Genomic DNA, 19,680 nt, shown 5'->3' on the forward strand with positions numbered 1-19,680 from the left:
ATGGGGGAAACGGAGAACAATCCCCGCAGTCTTTGTGTCCCACCTAGTGGGTCGGGGACAGGGCAGATACTTTTCCAATTTAGACCTTCCCTTCTGGTGTTTCTCACAGACCAGGTCAACTCCTCCTCTGTCCGATCAGGGGATGGGGGGGAACCCGGGCCCACTCTCTACACCAGGTTCCAGCCCAGGCCCTGTGGATAGCAGCTGTCCACAATGTTCCCTGTATCAGCTGCGTGACAGCTAGAACTCCTTGGGCTACTTCCCCATTGCCTTCCTCCCAGCACCTTCTTTATCATCACTGCAGGATCTTCCTCCTGAAGCCTGATCACACTTGAACTCTTCACTCCTCCAGCAGCACACCTTCTCACTCCCTGCTCCTGGCACGCTCCCCCTACTAACCGATGGGAGGTCCTTTTTAAACTGATTAGCCTGCCTGCCATAATTGAATCTAGAAAGTTCTTAATTGGCTCCAGGTGTCTTGATTAGCTTGCCTGTCTTAATTGGTTCTGGCAGGTTCCTGATTGCTCTAGGGCAGCCCCTGCTCTGGTCACTCAGGGAACAGAAAACTGTTCATCCAGTGGCCAATAGATTTGCCTTCTACCAGACTCCTGTATCCCCCTGGTCTGGGTCTGTCACAATATATATTATTTCAGGTGGAAAAAATATAAGGTGGGATTTTTAAAAGTGCTCAGTATTGGCCTAACTCTGTTCTCATTAATGGTAAAACTCCAATTAACTTCAATGGGAGCAGAATTAGGCCAATGGTCAGAGCTTGAGAAAATTCTTACATAATATTTAAGGCAGGAATAAACTACTGGCATAAAGAAAGATTGAAGCACAATCCTTCAGATGAAGTTTCGTTCACCCGTCAGAGACCCTCCAAAACTTACACTATACCTTAAAAGGTAACATGTAAATGACATAAAGCACTTGCAACTTATAGTGCTTAACTTTAATTTAAAAATGATTAGTTCTGTTTGCTGGAGAAAACGTTGGAAAAGTTTGAAAGTGTCTGAAATGGAGAAATAAATGAAAATAAAAAAGAATGGAAGAGGCTTGTATCAGAAAGGTTCCATGTGATGCAACACACTGTAGTTTGTGAAGTATTTGGGGAATGTTCTCACATCTTTTTTTTTTTCCCCTTGCCCAATGATTTTCCCTGTTTTTTTTTTATTTCATTTTCTTATACTATCTTTTTGTTTACAGAAAAAAGCCCTTTCCCATTATCAAATCATAGAAATGTAGAGCTATAAAGGACATCAAGAGGTCTTCTAGTCCAGTGGTTCTCAAAGCCAGTCTGCCGCTTGTTCAAGGAAAGCCCCTGGTGGGCCGGACCGGTTTGTTTACCAGCCGCATCCGCAGGTCCGGCCAGTTGCGGCTCCCACTGGCTGCAGTTCGCTGCTCCAGGCCACTGGGGGCTGCGGGAAGCGGCGCGGGCCAAGGGACGTGCTGGCTGCCCTTCCCGCAGCCTCCATTGGCCCGGAGTGGCGAACCGCAGCCAGTGGGAGCCGCGATCTGCCGAACCTGCAAGTAAACAAACCGGTCCGGCCCACCAGGGGCTTTCCCTGAGCAAGCGACGGACCGGCTTTGAGAACCACTGATCTAGTCCAGCCCCTCCCGAGGCTGGAATGAGTACACCTAGACCATCCCTGACAAATATTTGTTTCACATGTTCTTAAAAACGTCCTGTGATAGGGATTCCACAACCTCCCTAGGTAACCTGTTCTAGGCTTTAAGATCCTTATTGTTAGAGAGTTTTCTAAAGCTCCCTTGCCACAAACTGTGCATGTTAAAAGTCAACTTGTTTCACTAATTTTTCAGAATGAAACAAATATATATAATGGAAGGAAAAATTGAGGCAGTTATAAAATACGTACTTGGGGGAAGGGTGGAGAGGAGGGGGAAAGAAACAAACCAAAAAGCCCATGTTCTATGCCACTGGGGAGACAGTGGTTTTGGGGAGCTGTTCTTGACAGTAATTGAGGAAAGTGGTTTCTCCCAATGAGCCATTCTGCTCAAAGTAAAAGCAGGAACTAGAAAACAGATGTCATGGCATCCCATTTACTACAAAAGTAGTCTTTCAGTTTGTCATTTGGCTCTGTGAACTCATTGTACTCTTCATACTTATACCCAGCCTTCTGGTCACCACTTACCATTCTGTTTCATACTTTCCCCTTTTATCCCTGCACTCTAAGCAGTATCTTAAGATTGAAGCCCCTGGGTTTCCAGCCTCACTTTATCAATTAAAACTCCTCTGGCAGAATGTGAGAGCACAGTGGCCATTGTAAGGATCAAAGTGAAACAAAAGAAGGTTCTCTTTGCACAGGGATTAGCTGGTGCTAATGTTTCTTCCTCCTTAACCACTTGTGCTCAGAAAAGTTTTCATTTTAAAAGTAGAATTTGGGAGCAAAATGTGTGTTTCATGCCTGTAAATGTGGGATCCTTTTGTTGCTATTACTGTTTTCCTGGACCTCCTAAAAGGCCTGGTGCAGTGGATATTTGTAATTTTTAATTACAATAATTATTATTTCTGTCGGATAACACTGGAGTAGACATATTGAAATAAGATGCTGAAGGGAACAGCCATGCTCTACTTGGACTGGACACAGGCAGCCTTGACCTATGGCTTGGCCAGTTCTCCTAAGCTAAGCAGTGTCAGGCCTGGTCAGTCCCCAGATAGACTTTTAAATCCTACAGCTATTCTGCAGTCTGCAGAGCAGACTGTTGGCACATGGAGAGGGTTGCTATAACCTAGGGCAGCCTACAAGGTTACTGTAATTTGTACTGAGGGCTGCGTCAGCCTGCAGCTAGCCCAGAATCTGGGTAAGTACTTAAAGACACCTTTACTACCTCTGAGTTGGGCCTTCTCTGCTGTGCTGTGACATGCAGTACAGAATCATTCCTCTCTATTCTCACCAATGGGATTTCCACACCTTCATGCTCCTGCATTATTCCTCCATGTTTGTTTTTTGCCAGAGTTAGATTGTCAATTTTTTGGAACTTCACTGTCAGTCTCATATACTTCATAGAATCATAGAAGATTAGGGTTGGAAGAGACCTCAGGAGGTCATCTAGTCCAACCCCCTACTCAAAGCAGGCCCAACCCCAACTAAATCATCCCAGCCAGGGCTTTGTCAAGTCAGGCCTTAAAAAAGTCAAGAGATGGAGATTCCACCACCTCCCTAGGTAACCCATTCCAGTGCTTCACCACCCTCCTAGTGAAATAGTTTTTCCTAATATCTAACCTAGACCTCTCACACTGCAACTTGAGATCATTGCTCCATCTTCTGTCATCTGCAACCACTGAGAACGGCCGAGCTCCATCTTCTTTGGAACCCCCCTACAGGTAGTTGAAGGCTGCTATCAAATCCCCCCTCACTCTTCTTTTCTGCAGACTAAATAAGCCCAGTTCCCTCAGCCTCTTCTCATAAGTCATGTGCCCCAGCCTCCTAATAATTTTTCTTGCTCTCTGCTGCACTCTCTCCAATTTGTCCACATCCTTTCTGAAGTGGAGGGCCCAAAACTGGATGCAATACTCCAGATCTGGCTACACCAGTGCTGAATAGAAGGGAATAATCGCTTCCCTCCGTCTGCTGGTAATGCTACTACTAATGCAGCCCAATATGCCATTAGCCTTCTTGGCAACAAGGGCACACTTGACTCATATCCAGCTTCTCATCCATTATAATCCCCAGGTCCTTTTCTGTAGAACTGCTGCCTAGCCAGTTGGTCCCTAGTCTGTTGCAGTGCATGGGATCCTTCCATCCTAAGTGCAGGACTCTGCACTTGTCCATGTTGAACCTCATCAGATTTCTTTTGGCCCAATCCTCCAATTTGTCTAGGTCACTCTGGACCCTATCCCTACCCTCCAGTGTATCTACCTCTCTCCCCAGCTTAGTGTCATCCACGAACTTGCTGAGGGTGCAATCCAACCCATCATCCAGATAATTAACGAAGATCAACCCCTGGGGCACTCTGCTTGATACCAGCTGTCAACTAGACATTGAGCTGTTGATTGCTACCCGTTGAGCCAGACAGTCTAGCCAGCTTTCTATCCACCTTATAATCCATTCATCCAATCCATACTTCTTTAACTTGCTGGCAAGAATACTGTGGGCAACCGTATCAACAGCTTTGCTAAAGTTGAGATATATCACATCCACTGCTTTCCCCATATCCACAGTCAGTTTTCTCATCACAGAAGGCAATCAGGTTGGTCAGGCATGACTTACCCTTGGTGAATCGATTTTGACTGTTCCTGATCACCTTCCAAGTGCTTCCTCAAGGAATCTATTTTGACCTGTTTCATGATTTTTCCAGGGACAGAGGTGAGGCTGCCCGGTCTGTAGGTGCCCAGATTCTCCTTTTTCCCTTTTTAAAAGATGGGCACTATGTTTGCCTTTTTTAAATCATCTGGTACCTCTTCCAGTCGCCTGGAGTTTTCAAAAATAATGGGCAATGGCTCTGCAGTCACATCGGCCAACTCCCTCAGATGCATTAGGTCCAGAACCATGGACTTGTGCATGTCCAGCTTTTCTAAATAGCCCTTAACCTCTCCTTTCGCCACTGAGGGCTGCTCACCTCCTCTCCTTACTGTGCTCCCTCATGCAGCAGTCTGGGAGATGACCTTGTCTGTGAAGACAGAGGCAAAAAAAGCATTGAGCACTTCAGCTTTTTCCACATCGTCTGTCACTAGGTTACCTCCCCCATTCAGGAAGGGTCCTACACTTTTCCTGACCATCTTCGTGTTGCTAACATACCTGTAGAAACCCTCCTTGTTACCTTTCACATTCCTTGCTAGCTGAAACTCCAGTTGTGCTTTGGCCTTCCTGATTACACCCCGCATGCTTGAGCAATATTTTTATACTCCTCCCTAGTCATCTGTCCAAGTTTCCACTTCTTGTAAGCTTCCTTTTTGTGTTTAAGCTCACCGAAGATTTCTCTGTTAAGCCAAGCTGGTCGCCTGACATATTTGCTATTCTTTCTGCACATAGGGATGGTTTGTTTCTGCACCCTCAATACGGCTTCTTTAAAATACAGCCAGTTCTCCTGGACTTCTTTTAGCCACCCAGGGGATCCTGGTCATCAGTTCCCTGAGGAAGTCAGTCTACTTTTTCTGAAGTCCAGGGTCCATATTCTGCTGCTCTCCTTTGTTCCTTTTGTCAGGATCCTGAACTCAACCATCTCATGGTCACTGCTGCCCAGGTTGCCACCAAGTTCTACTTCCCCTGCCAATTCTTCTCTGTTTGTGAGCAGCAGTTCAATAGGAGTGCAGTCCCTAGTTGGTTCCTCCCACACTTGCACTAGGAAGTTGTCCCCAACCCTCTCCAAAAACCTCCTGGATTGTCTGTGCGCCGCTGTATTGCTCTCCCTGCAGATGTCAGGGTGATTGAAGTCCCCCATGAAAACCAGGGCCTGTGATCTGGAAACCTGTTAGTTGTCCAAAGAAAGCCTCATTTACCTCATCCTTCTGGTCTGGTGGTCTATAGCAGACACCCACTTGCTCTTTCCTTTTCCAAATGCCTAGGTTTTACATTTATTTTTTACAATAGAAGGACTTGACTTAACTTCTGACAGCACTGTCTGCCTGAGGAAGGAGGTCCTGCAGGTGGCCACCCTAGTGCTTAACCCTATGTGGTCTGTAATGCCCCATGTTGTGTTGTTTTTAAATATATGAAAAGGATGTTCAGAGTCTTGGATGCATGGTTTGGAGTTTAAAAAAAAAATCCAAATAAATAAATACCTATGGGAGCCAAACTTCTTTCCCCTCCCTAAATTATTTCCACCTCATATTTGAATTTTGTTCATTCATTTATTCTTTGGACCATACATTAGAGCTGGAGCATGGATAGAACCTTCTGCATGAAATATTTGGCTGGCCCTTTGCTAAGTACATTAGCACTAAGAGCTTGTTCTTTCTGGCATACTTTAAAGAAAAAAGGAAGGGGAACATTTGCAATGGTTACAAAGTTCAAACATGGTTTCAAATGGGCTAAGCCAGATTTTTTGCCAGTGTGAAGCAAGTTCTTTCAGGTGCACAAATGTCAATAAGTGACCTAGGAAAACTACAAGCAATAAAGCCAGAGAGAGGTTCCGCAAAATGAAGAGGCAGTGTAACAGAGTCATTCCTAAAATGCTCTTTCATTTATCTCTGAGGCTTCCCAGGAATTACATTTGAATCACATAGATGTCAATTTCTTAAATAGCAGCACATAGAAGACTAGCTGCAATTTGAATACACTTTGTTGAATTTTAAAAGACCTTTAAATTCCTTTCCACAGCAACGGTTGTTCCTTTGCATTCACATGACTGGCATTGGCTCTGCTATTGTGTTCATGTGTTAAAATTCATGTCTCACCCAGATTTGATATTGCCTTACATGTTGCAGTCACCGCTCGAAGAGGTGAAACTATACCATTGTATAGTTGGGCTGATGTTAATGTCTTTGCCTTGCCCCAGTGAAGAATGGCAAAATAAATAGCACACTGACACCTACTGCAGGATGACACAGATTGTGTGCTCTGAAGTAAAGCATGTTACATCGAACCATTTGAAAACAGACCAGATTAAGAAACTTTAGGGAACAAACATATTATGTGATTGGTGTTCATTTGCTCTGCATTTTGTGCACAAAAATGGAGGAGATGTCTTTAAAAATGACTCAATTCAACCCAGTGATGACCTGCAAAGGATCCATAATCCGGACAGACACCTTGATCAGTCCCATAATCTGTTCATGCTCAGGCCTCCAAGCAGCAGTGAACTGTTGAAATGTCACAGCCCCCAACTTTTCCCATGTGGTTGAGCTTGTTACCAAGACTCCCAAGAACTAATGCTACCTGTGTCAGAATTCCCCAGAGTGGCTAATCAGAGCCTTCCGCATTTTCTACCAGTCAAGACAGAAAAGGTAAGCTTTGTTTTGTTTGCTAAAAAAAGATTTGGAGATCTTGTTAGAGAGTTTCAGTCTAAATGTTGTTGTGGGTTTGCTCTCGCTACTTTCAGGGTCTTGCAGTTTTGGGAAAGGTTATGACTGGAACAATTTAAAACAATTGGGTCTGTTTGCCAGAAAGGCTCAAACCAGTAGGAAAGCAAGTAACTGTAAAACAAAGCAATTTTCAAGTTATTGTTTGGAGGAAACAGTTTGTCTTGTGCTCTCTCCCTTGTTGTGGATCAGTGTTCTATTTTAATTCCTTATAAGATGAACAAAGGCATATCTGGAGAATGTCTCTGTCAGGTCTATTTCTGGTAGTCTATTCATAGACTTTTTGTACCGCAAAACTATTTGGTTGTGCTAGAGAAGGGGTTAAAAAAATGCCAGAAAGAAGACTCTGTTAGAATTCTATGAATAGCAAGGTAGAGAAAAGAGTTTCAAGAAGTGGGTGCCATCATCCTGCAAACACATGAACAGGTCTCCAAAGGATCAGGGTTATGTAAGTGGTGTTTGGCTGTTGGAACAACGATTTGGGAAACTTTAGTAATATACGATGTGTGTCAAATTGCTGTCCTCAACTTGCCTTTTAATGCACCTGTTTTCATGAATGCAACAGCTTGTTTCACTAAGGCATACGGCTATTCTATATATGTGAATCAGATTCTGTATATGTGAATCAGATTTGCTACCCAAAAAGCATGCAAAATGGCCATGCACCAATATTTGAGGACACAATCAAAAACCCATCTTGAACTGTGGTCTTCTTAACCATCTATTTGACTATACCAGGAAAATGTCAGAATTCTTAAAGATCATTTATATTACTAATCTTCCCAACATCTCCTATGGGAAGAAAAAAGAAAAAAAATACTTTTATTAATCAAGGAGCTATTCTCCAAGCTCATGCACTTGCAGAAATCTGTTGACACTGATGGGAGATACTCAGTACACATCAAAGGGAGAATGAATTATGCCCTTCAATGTTTCCATAACATTTCCATTTCTACTCCCTCCCCTTTCATATTTGGATGATATCATTAGTGCTAAAAAGAATCAAAATCTTAATGATGCAGCTGCTTGTTCAAACATCTAAAGGGACCATGTTTATGCTTCCAGAATACTATATCTCCCCTTCTCCAAGCATAATGGAAACTTGACTATCTGGCATCTGCCTTCTGGGATGAACATACTGTACTGAGGATAGCAAGATGGGGGGAACATGGTGTCTGCTTGCAGCATTGCTTGAAAGCCAGCAAGCTTCTCAAATGTACTTCAATTCAAATCTTTTCAGATGCCTTCCATTCGCCATTTATCACTACAAAGGACTTCTGCATTAGGTTGCAACATGTCAATTATTTCCCTCTTAAGTCACTAGACAAAAACAGCAACAAAAATCTCTCTCAGTGAGCAATGGATCTAGAGCATTATTCTTAGTGGAAACCAATCTGTGAGATGACTCCAAGGTTCCTTGGTACTGCTGTGTTTATAGATTGTCAGCTGTGATGGGTGTGCCATGAAGTTACTTATCAGTGGAATGATCCAGGATCAGTTTAACTTAAAGAACTATGAGATTCACTGTAATTGCTGTGGCAGTTTGTAGCTACTCAGAGCATTTGTCAGTTTTTCTTCTTCTTCAGTGAAGGGTAATATAGTACTGCAGTGGTCCTGTGACAAAATCCTTAATTTGCAACTTTTACAATTTTACCACTTAATTCCCGCTGAGGGCTTTACCTCAGGAATACTGTGAATTAATTTGACAGTTTAAATAACTGTGCATTTCCTCTTGTCTTAGGAGTGCACGTTGAGTACAAGAAAGTGACATTTATGCTATATATGCCACTTGGACAAATTGTAACAGTAAGGCATATTTTTTGTCCATTCCCCATCCAATTCATTAGGAATATATTATTGTTACGGAATTAAAAATGACATATGGCTATCTGTAATGAGCTCTTCAATATAGATTTAAACTCTTCAAAATGAGTTTATAAGCTCGAATAGAAACATTAGCTAATTACATTTGTCTAGCATTTGTGTGTCTCCTTGCCATTACTTTAAAATAGATTTTGCTGTCTTGCAGTGTGCTGGTCTGTTTGGACAGGGGTGAGACAAAGAAGGGCCAAAAAAGCAAATAATATTGTTGCCAGATTTGTTTGGGAAATGTTTTTGTTTGTTTGTTGGTGGGCTATTTTCTCTGGTGGTAGAGACTTTGATATAAATTTAGGGCATATTCCCCTAAATTTATATTCACAAAATGCAAATCAGTCCTGTTACCCTTGAACAGAGGTAGCAAAAATGACAGCAAAACTTCACACTGGCCATTTGGTTTTCAAAAGTGTCAGCCAAGATACTTCTGTGTGTAGCCCTGTAGCAGCACCCTCAGACATTATCCTGCTTTAAGAACCCTAGGTCTTTCTGGCCCCTGTACTGTCACCTAGGAATTCCTTTCGTCCCAAATCAGAGTCCTTTGTTCTCAGTACTGACCATAGGCCTGGCCTTTGGTTCTAGTTCAAATGGACCCGGACTTAGTTCTCCTTCTACCCAGCTGCTCTACACAAAGAGATTCCTCAGACACATTCAGTGGTAACCAGTGTGTGTGGCAGCTGGATTTTGCCTCTCTTCCATGCAGACAGCAGAAAGTGTGTGACCCACAGAATACATAATATCTATCTGAGGTGTGGCTGCAACATCTGAAGTCCTTGGTATTTAAGATTTTCTATCAAGTACTATTGTAGCAAATATAACCCATTTATTCAATATCAACTAGTAATTTCATTACCAGCTTTGTCATAACAGTGTATCAGCTGGCCTATCTGAAGGATAATGTTTCTATGGATTCAAACAATCTTTAGTGCAGCTGGAGCCTTCAATACAGAAATGCCTTTGTCATTGATTACAGCTCTCAACCTCATCTCCCCGCACCTTCCTCTGTGTCTTTATCTCCACTCTCTCCTCCCATCAACCTGCAGAGCAGGGAAACATTACAATATCTGCATCTTGTCATGCACACCTGAGGACAGCCTGTTGTAAAGCAATCTTCCTTCCCAGCCTAAAGAGTTCTTAAAGTTTCTTGATGATACCGACTTTAAAATATGCTCATTGTCCACATCCACGATTTTCTGTGCACGTCTCTGGTTCCCCCTCTGATGGTAGCTTGAAATTTGCTGATTTATCTCTGTATCTAAGTTATGGAGAGTTATATTGGATTACAGAGCACCTCAGCACTAGCTTCAGATATGTCTAAATAATGGTTCCATCTAGGACACTAAGGCTCCTTAGTGTTGACACTGTGAAATATGCCTACTTCTGTTCACTGCTATGTCAGAGTAGGAGCCTCTTGAAAGAACATTGTAGCTGGAGTGTATATATTTTCAAGTGACAGGTCTGGCACTTTGCAGCAATCTGCTTTCACCTCCCCCACCCCAATGAATTCTCCCAAGTTCCCAAATCTTACTTACAGGAGAAATGGGAAGCTCTTGAGGGAGATACAAAGTGGAAACCATGGCTTGATGGAGTGCCAGAGAGGCCTTAAAGTAACAGTGCCTTAAAGTCACAGCTAATAAGCTTTCTTTAGGCAGAGAGATTTTTCATTCTAAGAGACAGAGGGGGAGAGAGAGAGAGAGTGAGCTTGGTCATCAAACTAAAGTCACTTAGTGGCAAGTAGATATTAATTGCTTTCTCTGTCCACTTCAATGCAGGGCCCATCTACTGGTATCTTTGTCTGTATTAAATCCACAAATTTATTCACAGATGTGCTTGGCTACATGAGGGTTTTTCTTTCAATATTTAGTCTCTCTGTAGTGGCCCTACCCACAAAAAAAAATCCACGTTGAAGGAGTTATTCTTTTGCAGTGAGAAATATAATCCGAGATTTTGCCCACGGTGGTGTGTGAGTCGTCTTCTCCACTGCTCCTTTGCTCTGGAACAGAGTTTCAATCTTCCTCATCAATTCTCCCTTTATTTTAAACCTTATCTGAAAACATCTCTTTTCTCTTTTGCTTCAAGTACTTAATTACACATCCTCACTGCTGTTTCCTATCATGCATATCTGAGAATTTATTAATTAACACTATGAAGTATTCTGAGGGAGAGAGAGTTTGTATCTAAGATGATAGATATTATAATTAGGTAACAAAAGAAGAAACACATTCATATGAATCCATGTGAAGAACTCCACAGAAGATGTAAAATAGTAAATGAAACTATTTTTCTAAAACAAGATTAATAAATTAAACCTAATTAAATGAATTATGTTTGTTGAGTAGCTTTTGCATCCTGGCTTCTGTTTTGCGACCATTATACTGGCTGCAATTATTGTTCTTTAATTCTGGTTACTAACTGTGGGTTAAATCCTGCAAATGTTTACTCTCCCATGAATTTTTATTCAGATGGGGTAACCCCATTCACTTTAAAGGTGGACACCTGCATGAACAAGCATGTGTGAGATTGATCTCTGTGTATTCACAATATTTGGACTTCTGTATTATTCCTGTTTTGATTTAACTTGTCAGAGCGGTTTCTTTTGATTTTCTTTCTATTTATGAAGTTAAAAAAAATTAAAGCTATTACGCCAAATAAAGTTGTTCAGTATTTTGTATGTTTGTGTATGCCATTATCAACCTCCATTGCCTTCCAGTTTACTTTATTTCAGTATTTTTTTATCTTGTCCATTTCCATCATCTCTTTACTGTCTGGTTAGTTTGTTTTTTCTCTTTTGCATGGTTTATTTTTTGTCCATTTGTGACTCTATCCACCCATGCATATTGTATGTATCCTGTCACATAGCATACACTTCCAAAGAGAAAAAAGAACAACAACAAAAAACCAAGACTGGATTACAGGGCTTAACATGAGCTTAACTACTTCCTCAGGATGGTGATCGAATAGTGATTTTTATTTTCTTCTCCAATTTCTGTGTATTTTCCACACTCTTCTCCTTGCTCTTCATTTACAGATTTTTTTTCTTCTTCTTTTTCTCTAAACAGGTGGGCTCTGCATTGCCCAGTCACTGAAAATTCCCCAGGATCGCAAAGAGAAGACCATTGACTTTGATAAAATTATCAAGCAGCTCCTGGACACTCCCAATGCCAGGGCCATCGTTATTTTTGCCAACGATGAGGATATAAAGTAAGTGTGACTGAGAAAATTAATACATTTGTGCTTGCTGGCTTTATGGAGTAGACAAAGTAAATAAGAATGTACAGAGAAATGTAATGAGTGATCTATTTTTAGGAACCTGTGGATCACTTTATAGAGAGATAGCAGAAGAATACATAGTATATTGTTGAAAGTCTCTGGGTAAGGTTAAAAGGGGTAAAAAACAAGGGTGATGTCATGGTAGGGGTCTACTACAGACCACCAAACCAGGAAAAAGAGGTGGATGAGGATTTTTTAAAACAACTAACAAAATCGTCCAAATCACAGGACTTGGTGGTGATGGGGGACTTCAACTACCCAGCTATCTGTTGGGAAAATAACACAGCAGGGCACAGATTATCCAACAAGTTCCTGGAATGTACTGGAGATTTTTTTTTTAATTTCACAAGGTGGAGAAAGCTACTGTTCTAGATTTGATTTTGATAAATAGGGAGGAACTGGTTGAGAATTTGAAAGTGGAAGGCAAATTGGGCAAAAGTGATCATGAAATGGTAGAGTTTATGATTCTAAGGAATGGTTGGAGAGAGAACAGCAAAATAAAGACAATGGATTTCAAGAAGGCAGACTTTAGCAAACTCGGGGAGTTGGTAGGTAAAATCCCATGGGAAGCAAGTCTAAGGGGAAAAACAACTGAAGACAGTTGGCAGTTTTCCAAAGAGACATTATTAAGGGTACAAGAGCAAATTATCCCAGTGCATAGGAAAGATAGGAAGTATGTCAAGAGACCACCCTGGCTTAACCAGGAGATCTTCAATGATCTAAAACTCGAAAGAGAGTCCTACAAAAAGTGGAAACTTGGTCAAATTACAAAGGATGAATATAAACAAATAACACAAGTACGTAGGGACAAAATTATAAAAGCCGAGACACAAACCGAGATCAAACTAGCTAGGGACATAAAAGGAAACCAGAAAACATTCTACAAATACATTAGAAGCAAGAGGAAAACCAAGGACAGAGTAGGCCCGTTACTCAATGAAGGGGGCAAGACAATAACAGAAAATGTGGATATAGCAGAGGTGCTTAATGACTTCTTTGTTTTGGTTTTCACTGAGAAGGGTGGTGGCAAGTGGGTGTCTAACATAGTGAATGCCAGTGAAAATGAGGTAGCATCAGAGACTAAAAGAGGGAAAGAACAAGTCAAAAATTACTTAGACAAGATAGATATATTCAAATCACCAGGGCCTGATGGAAATGAATCCTACAATACTCAAGGAGCTGACTGAGGAGATATCTGAGCCGTTAGCAATTATCTTTGAAAAGTCATGGAAGACTGGAGACATTCCAGAAGACTAGAAAAGGGCAAATATAGTGCCCATCCATAAAAAGGGAAATAAGGACAACCCGAGGAATTACAGACCAGTCAGATTAACTTCTGTACCTGGAAATATAATGGAGCAAATGATTAAGCAATCACTTGCAAACACTTATAAGATAACAAGGTGATAAATAACAGTCATCATGGATTTGTCAAGAACAAATCATGTCAAACCAACCTAACAGCTTTCTTTGACATGGTAACAACCCTTGTAGATAGCGGGGAAGTGGTAGATGTGGTATATCTTGACTTTAGTAAGGCTTTTGATACTGTCTCGCATGACCGTCTCATAAACAAACTAAGGAAATCAACTTGGATGGTGCTACTATAAGGTGGATGCATAACTGGTTGGAAAATCATTCCCAGGGAGTAGTTATCAGTGGTTCACCGTCATGCTGGAAGGGCATAACCAGTGGGCTCCCACAGGGATCGGTTCTGGGTATGGTTCTGCTCAATATCTTCATCAATGATTTAAATAATGGCATAGATAGTACACTTATAAAGTTTGCAGATGATACCAAGTTGAGAGGGGTTGCAAGTCCTTTAGTGGATAGGATTAAAATTCAAAGTGATCTGGACAAACCGGAGAAATGGTCTGAAGTACATAGGATGAAATTCCATAAGGACAAATGTAAAGTACTCCACTTAGGAAGGAATAATCAGTTGCACACATACAAAATAGGAAATGACTGCCTAGGAAGGAGTACTGTGGAAAGGGGTCATAATGGATCACAAGCTAAATATGAGTCAACAGTGTAACGTTGTTGTAAAAAAAGCGAACATCATTCTGGTATGTATTAGCAGGAGTATTGTAAGCAAGACACAAGAAGTAATTCTTCCGCTCTACTCCGCACTGATTACGCCTCAACTGGAATATTGTGTCCAGTTGTGGGTGCCACATTTCAGGAAAGATGTGGACAAATTGGAGAAAGTCCAGAGAAGAGCAACAAAAATGATTAAAGGTCTAGCAAAAATGACCTATGAGGGAAGATTGGAAAAAAATGGGTTTGTTTAGTCTAGAGAAGAAAAGACTGAGAGGGGACGTGATAATAGTTTTCAAGTGCATAAAAGGTTGTTACAAGGAGGAGGGAGAAAAATTGTTTTTCTTAACCTCTGAGGATAAGACAAGAAGCAATGGGTTAAATTGCAGCAAGGGTGGTTTAGGTTGGACATTAGGAAAAACTTCCTAACTGTCAGAGTGGTTAAGCACTGGAATAAATTGCCTAGGGAAGTTGTGGAATCTCCATCATTGGGGATTTTTAAGAGCAGGTTGGACGAACACCTGTCAAGGATCATCTACATAATACTTAGTGTTGCCTTGAGTGCAGGGAACTGGACTAGATGACCTCTCAAGGTCCCTTCCAGTTCTATGATTCTATGAGTATATATTTTGCTATACCCTAGATGGGAAAATGATTTCTTGGTAGGCATTTTTACTCTTATGATAAGAAATTAATTTAATAATGAAAGGAAATAAGATGTGCATAACTATTACAATTTCAAATTCAGCCTAAAATAAATAGTATTCTCCGGCATTTTTTTCCTATATCGTATCGCACCCCAGGTGATCCCAAAGCTCTTTATAATCTGAGGGCTTTGTTATGTAGTTCCTTTGAATACAAAACTCCCATTGGATCTAAATGCAAGTTATCCTCACTTAAGGGATACAGGATTATGTTATCCAGTGTTGACGTTCAGCCAACTCTGCTATAGGAAAGTGGTAGCAAGCCATGCAACAAACACACAGAATTCTGCACAACAGGGATGGGGGAAAGGAATTTTGACCAAGGTCACAAAACTGAATCTTTAGTATTATAAATAACATCAAGGGATCATTAATATTTTTACATAACAGACAGGATGTTGGCTCTTAAAGATTCATCTGAAAGACCCCACCCTCTTCAATAAACTTGACAAAAGTCAGCATATCTACATGGTAAGGATGAAGAGCTGAATTTAACCAACCTGTGTCTTACAGTGACTAGTTAATGCACAAATAATTTCCATTCATCTCTTAAACCTTAATATACTACTATTCTAAGCAAGATCATTTATAATATCACTACTCTTTCACCTGGGCAGATGTGGACTTTTGCTCAAAGGACTCTGTCTAGTATAAATAGTAGGGAAAAGCCACTGATTCTTACAATAGTATCTGGAATGTCTTGACCTGGAGGCAAGAGCCACCCATACTTTGCAAAGCGCTGATTCCTTCACCAGGGCTTAGAAGCAAATGCTATACCAGAACCATGCTGAGCTGCCACCATTTTGCTCTGACCCTTCACAACTCTTTTGATTCCACTGGCCTGTATGAGACTGTGGTACAAAACTTTGGCAATGCAGTTGTGTCACATTAATATAAGAGCCTCCTCTCAGGCAGTTGCTTCCCCACCAGCTTGGAGCATAGGGAGCACCACTGAATCTGGAGCTTCTGCCGCTGCCGGAGCTGGAGGCTCCATCGCTGCCAGGGTCCCTTCCCTACTGGGCAGCCAGAGGAAAACGTCCAAGGAGCTGTTGCTGCTGTAGCAGGAGTACAGCCCAGTGCAGGACCCCAGACACCGGTGAGGTACCCTAGCACTCACCTGTGAGAGACTACTGACTGGGATCCTACAATGTTCCAATGCAGGACACCAGAGCTCAGTGTAGAAAGACCAGAGCTCTGGAAAGACCCTGGTGAGACACCCTGGTGCAGGACTCCAGAACATTCCATTGCAGGACCCCAGGATGCAGTGTAGGACATCTATCAGATCTCAGTGAAAGGACTCCAGTGAGAGCCCCCAGACCCTATGTAGGTCCCCACTGAAACACCCCAGTGAGAAAATCCAGACCCTAGTTCATACCAGTGCAGGGCTACAACAGAGATCCTAGATCTTTGGGCATACCAGTGCAGTACCCTAGTGTGGGGCCCCAAAGACGGACCTGAAGTCCCTATAAGTGATCCCAGTACACCATCATTGGTACCTGTGAAATTTGGTGTTGCTCTTCTCCGATATCTAATTGTGCCTCAGTAGCTTCTATCCATCACCCTAGAGATGAGCGTGTTGGTTTTGAATGGACAGAGACCAGTGCTTAATTTGTGCCAGGGCTGAGCCCCGGCACCTCTGAGCTTGCCCCGTCAATTATGAAAGTAAAAAAAAAACAAACCATAAAAAACCAGCTTAAGCTCTGGCACCTCTTTCATTACAAATTAAGCACTAGTGGAGACTGAGTTGCAGTAGAGTGCAGAAAGTACCATCACTTTGTTTTCCCCAAAATCTGACCCCGTCCTACGATATATAGATATTTCTTCATTTCAGTAACTTCACTTTTATACGTTTGTGTAAACAAAACTGATGTAATTATGGCAAAATATTAAAATATATCCAGATATTGTTTTGTTTTAATTCAATATAAGCTGGCTATGGGAAGGATTTGTGAATCAGAACTCCTCTGTTCTGCTCCTCACTCTGTGATTGACTCACTTTGCAACTATGGGCAAATTACTAATCACTTGAACATTCTGTGTGCAGGCAGACAGCTACATATGTGCGGAGCCTCATTGGCTGCAGTGGGGGGCTTTGTGTGGGGCCAGCACTCCACCAGTGTGCAAGGCGTTCCAGGCTCAGAGCTTTAAAGTTCTGTGACTCAAGGATAGTGATAACACTAACCTATCTCACTGGGAGATTGTGAGACTTCATGATTAAATGGTTGTAAAACATTTGAGTTTCTTGCATGGAAGTTGCTATATACACTGCACTGATGGGTGCCCTATAAATGCTAATATTAATAAACAATATATTTGCTGTTACTAATTGCAGCTGTTAATGATAAAATGACTTGGACGTTCAATAGCACCTGCACTGATCAGATTTCATTTGCTTTTCAGGATATTTTAATAATTTAATTTAAAAGCAATTAAATCCCCTATCTACCCTTCACCAGAAATACATCTGCTTATTCCAGAGTCATTTGTGGTGTATCTTCTAAATTACCAGAGGGTTGTGAAGGTTCTGTCAGTTGATAGTGGTGTAACTATTGCAACTGTTACTAAGATTTCACAAAATAGTTGAGATGAAATCCTGTCTCCATGAAACTCAGTGGCAAAACTCAAGCTGACTTAAATGGGGCCAGGAGTTCATCCTTAGAATAAAAGAATAAAGAGGAAGATAGACTGTTCTGAAAACTTCGTGATCATGTGGATTGTTAAATTTCTGAGCTAAAAGTTAGTTACAGATATGTTATTTCTGCTCATTCGGCAATCTTGCTCTCCTTGTTGTTTTTCCTGGGTGACTAAATACTGTTCCATTCATCTTGCATTCATGTATGAATTATATGTGTCTTTCTACAGGCAGATCCTTGCAGCTGCAAAAAGGGCTGATCAAGTCGGTCATTTTCTGTGGGTGGGATCAGACACTTGGGGCTCCAAAATAAATCCACTAATTCAGCAAGAAGACATTGCTGAGGGAGCAATCACCATTCTGCCTAAGAGAGCAACCATAGAGGGTAAGAATTCTATTCTGATAGTCTTTCTGTCACAGTTTCTTATCTGTTTCCTCATTTAATTGAACGTTGTTGATATCTAACTGAAACACCGGTGGACCAATACACTGACCATGTACAAAAATGTACATATGGTATGATTCAGAGACTTGACATCAGTTCAATATAAAATAAGCTAAATCTAAATACCCTGAGGTTCTCCTAAAATTGGACATCTCCTATCTATCTGCCCAGCTGTCATGCTGTGCTATGCTATTCTATACTATTTGTGATGATACATTTTCTGCAAGGATAAAATTATTTGTAAGTTTTTACACATCAGTTATGTAGTGGGATAAATATATGATAAACACCATTTGGGTGTGTGTGCGCGTACACGCACAAACTCTTTATTATCTGTAATGCACACATGCACTTTTGTATAAAAAGTATAAATACTATAAAGTAGATATATAACAAACACAAACACACACAGGTTTCCAGATAATGCTTTTTTCCTTTCTCAACTTTTGTTTCTTTTTTCTTTTTTCTATGACTTTACTTTCTAATACTTCTTCTCTTAGCTATGCCCCTTGTGTCTGTACAGATGTTTAGAAACCTAATTGGCATCCTTCTGGGCTAACAAAACTTGCTGATTAGAATTTATGTTCTCATTTAATTTGAAAAAAAAAGTTCTTTATAAAGGAGACACTATGTAAAGAAAAAGAAACTCCTCTGTTGGTACGTTGTTTTGTAGTTCTTGTCTGTCAGGCCAGGTCTCCGGTGAATCCGCCAAACATGTTTCACACATTAAAATGAGCTCCACCATCTTCACTGAAAGGAAGATCAAATATTTACATTCCTTTTTACTCTGTCTACACTACTGCCTCACTAATTATTCGTCTCAGAACTATAATGCACTACAGCATTTTATTTTATTTTTAAACCCAGGTGACTTTTTTTCCCATCTCAGTTTCCTATAAATATCTAAAGAACATACTGGGATATTGTTTGTGGAAAAACAAGCAATTGCTGTCACAATCATACTGTCTATATTGCACCCCTGGGCATTTCTAACAAAGATGCTTGTTAGCAGTAACTTGTATGAAAGTCTTCTACAGTATTTCCCAACAATATATTTACTGTGTATTAAACATGTTCTATACATTATACATCATGGAAAACGTTGAGTATTCAGTTGCAAACAATACTTTAGGTTGACACAGGGACATGGTCAAGGTGTATACTTTATCAGTTAAACTCTTGCAGCCACATTTCAAATGTAAGCACAGGGGATGCATCTTCAAAAATGTGTCCACTGAGCAAGCTAATTCCTACTTCTCAATGTGGAATTCAGTATTTAACCATAAAGTCAGTTAAGTTAACTTTGATCTGCAGTTACCCATTTTGCATGTTCACTTGGAATTGTGATCTTTAAAGTCATATTTCAAATATAGTCAATACGGTATACATGTACATTTTCTCCAAGAGCTTGATAATAGTGGGAAGGCATGGTAAGATGGCCTAGCTTTTCAAAGCTAATAGTGTTAATGCTAGTTATGGATGAATATCAGTATGACTGGGGAGGCACCTTCATACTAGGATAAGCATCTGGAGCTTTGGAGTTGAGTCAAACTTTTCTGAACTTCTCCTGTTTGGAAATTGGCGTGAGTGTCTCATTAGGAAGAAAAAAAAATATTCTCACAAGATTTCCCGTACATCTTGGTGATGCATGAAAAATACTGTAAGAATAGATTTTCCCTGCCCAAATTGTAATGATATTTTTGCTTCAAATCTGAAAGCAAAAAAAAAAAAA

General features: G+C 40.9%; 1 protein-coding gene across 4 annotated transcripts in view; it reads left to right on the plus strand.

Moving 5' to 3' along the window:
* GRM7 (glutamate metabotropic receptor 7) overlaps positions 1–19,680 on the plus strand; it is a 546,447-nt gene that overhangs the window by 258,824 nt on the left and 267,943 nt on the right. For all 4 annotated transcript variants that reach the window (XM_084634422.1, XM_084634423.1, XM_084634425.1 and 1 more), the window contains exons 3-4: positions 11,917–12,058; positions 17,734–17,888. In XM_084634422.1, the coding sequence (XP_084490548.1) occupies positions 11,917–12,058; positions 17,734–17,888 (297 nt within the window). The remainder of the gene's footprint in view (positions 1–11,916; positions 12,059–17,733; positions 17,889–19,680) is intronic.

Source organism: Lepidochelys olivacea (assembly GCF_965140295.1).
Source record: "Lepidochelys olivacea isolate rLepOli2 genome assembly, chromosome: 7".
Taxonomy (NCBI): Eukaryota; Metazoa; Chordata; order Testudines; family Cheloniidae; genus Lepidochelys; species Lepidochelys olivacea.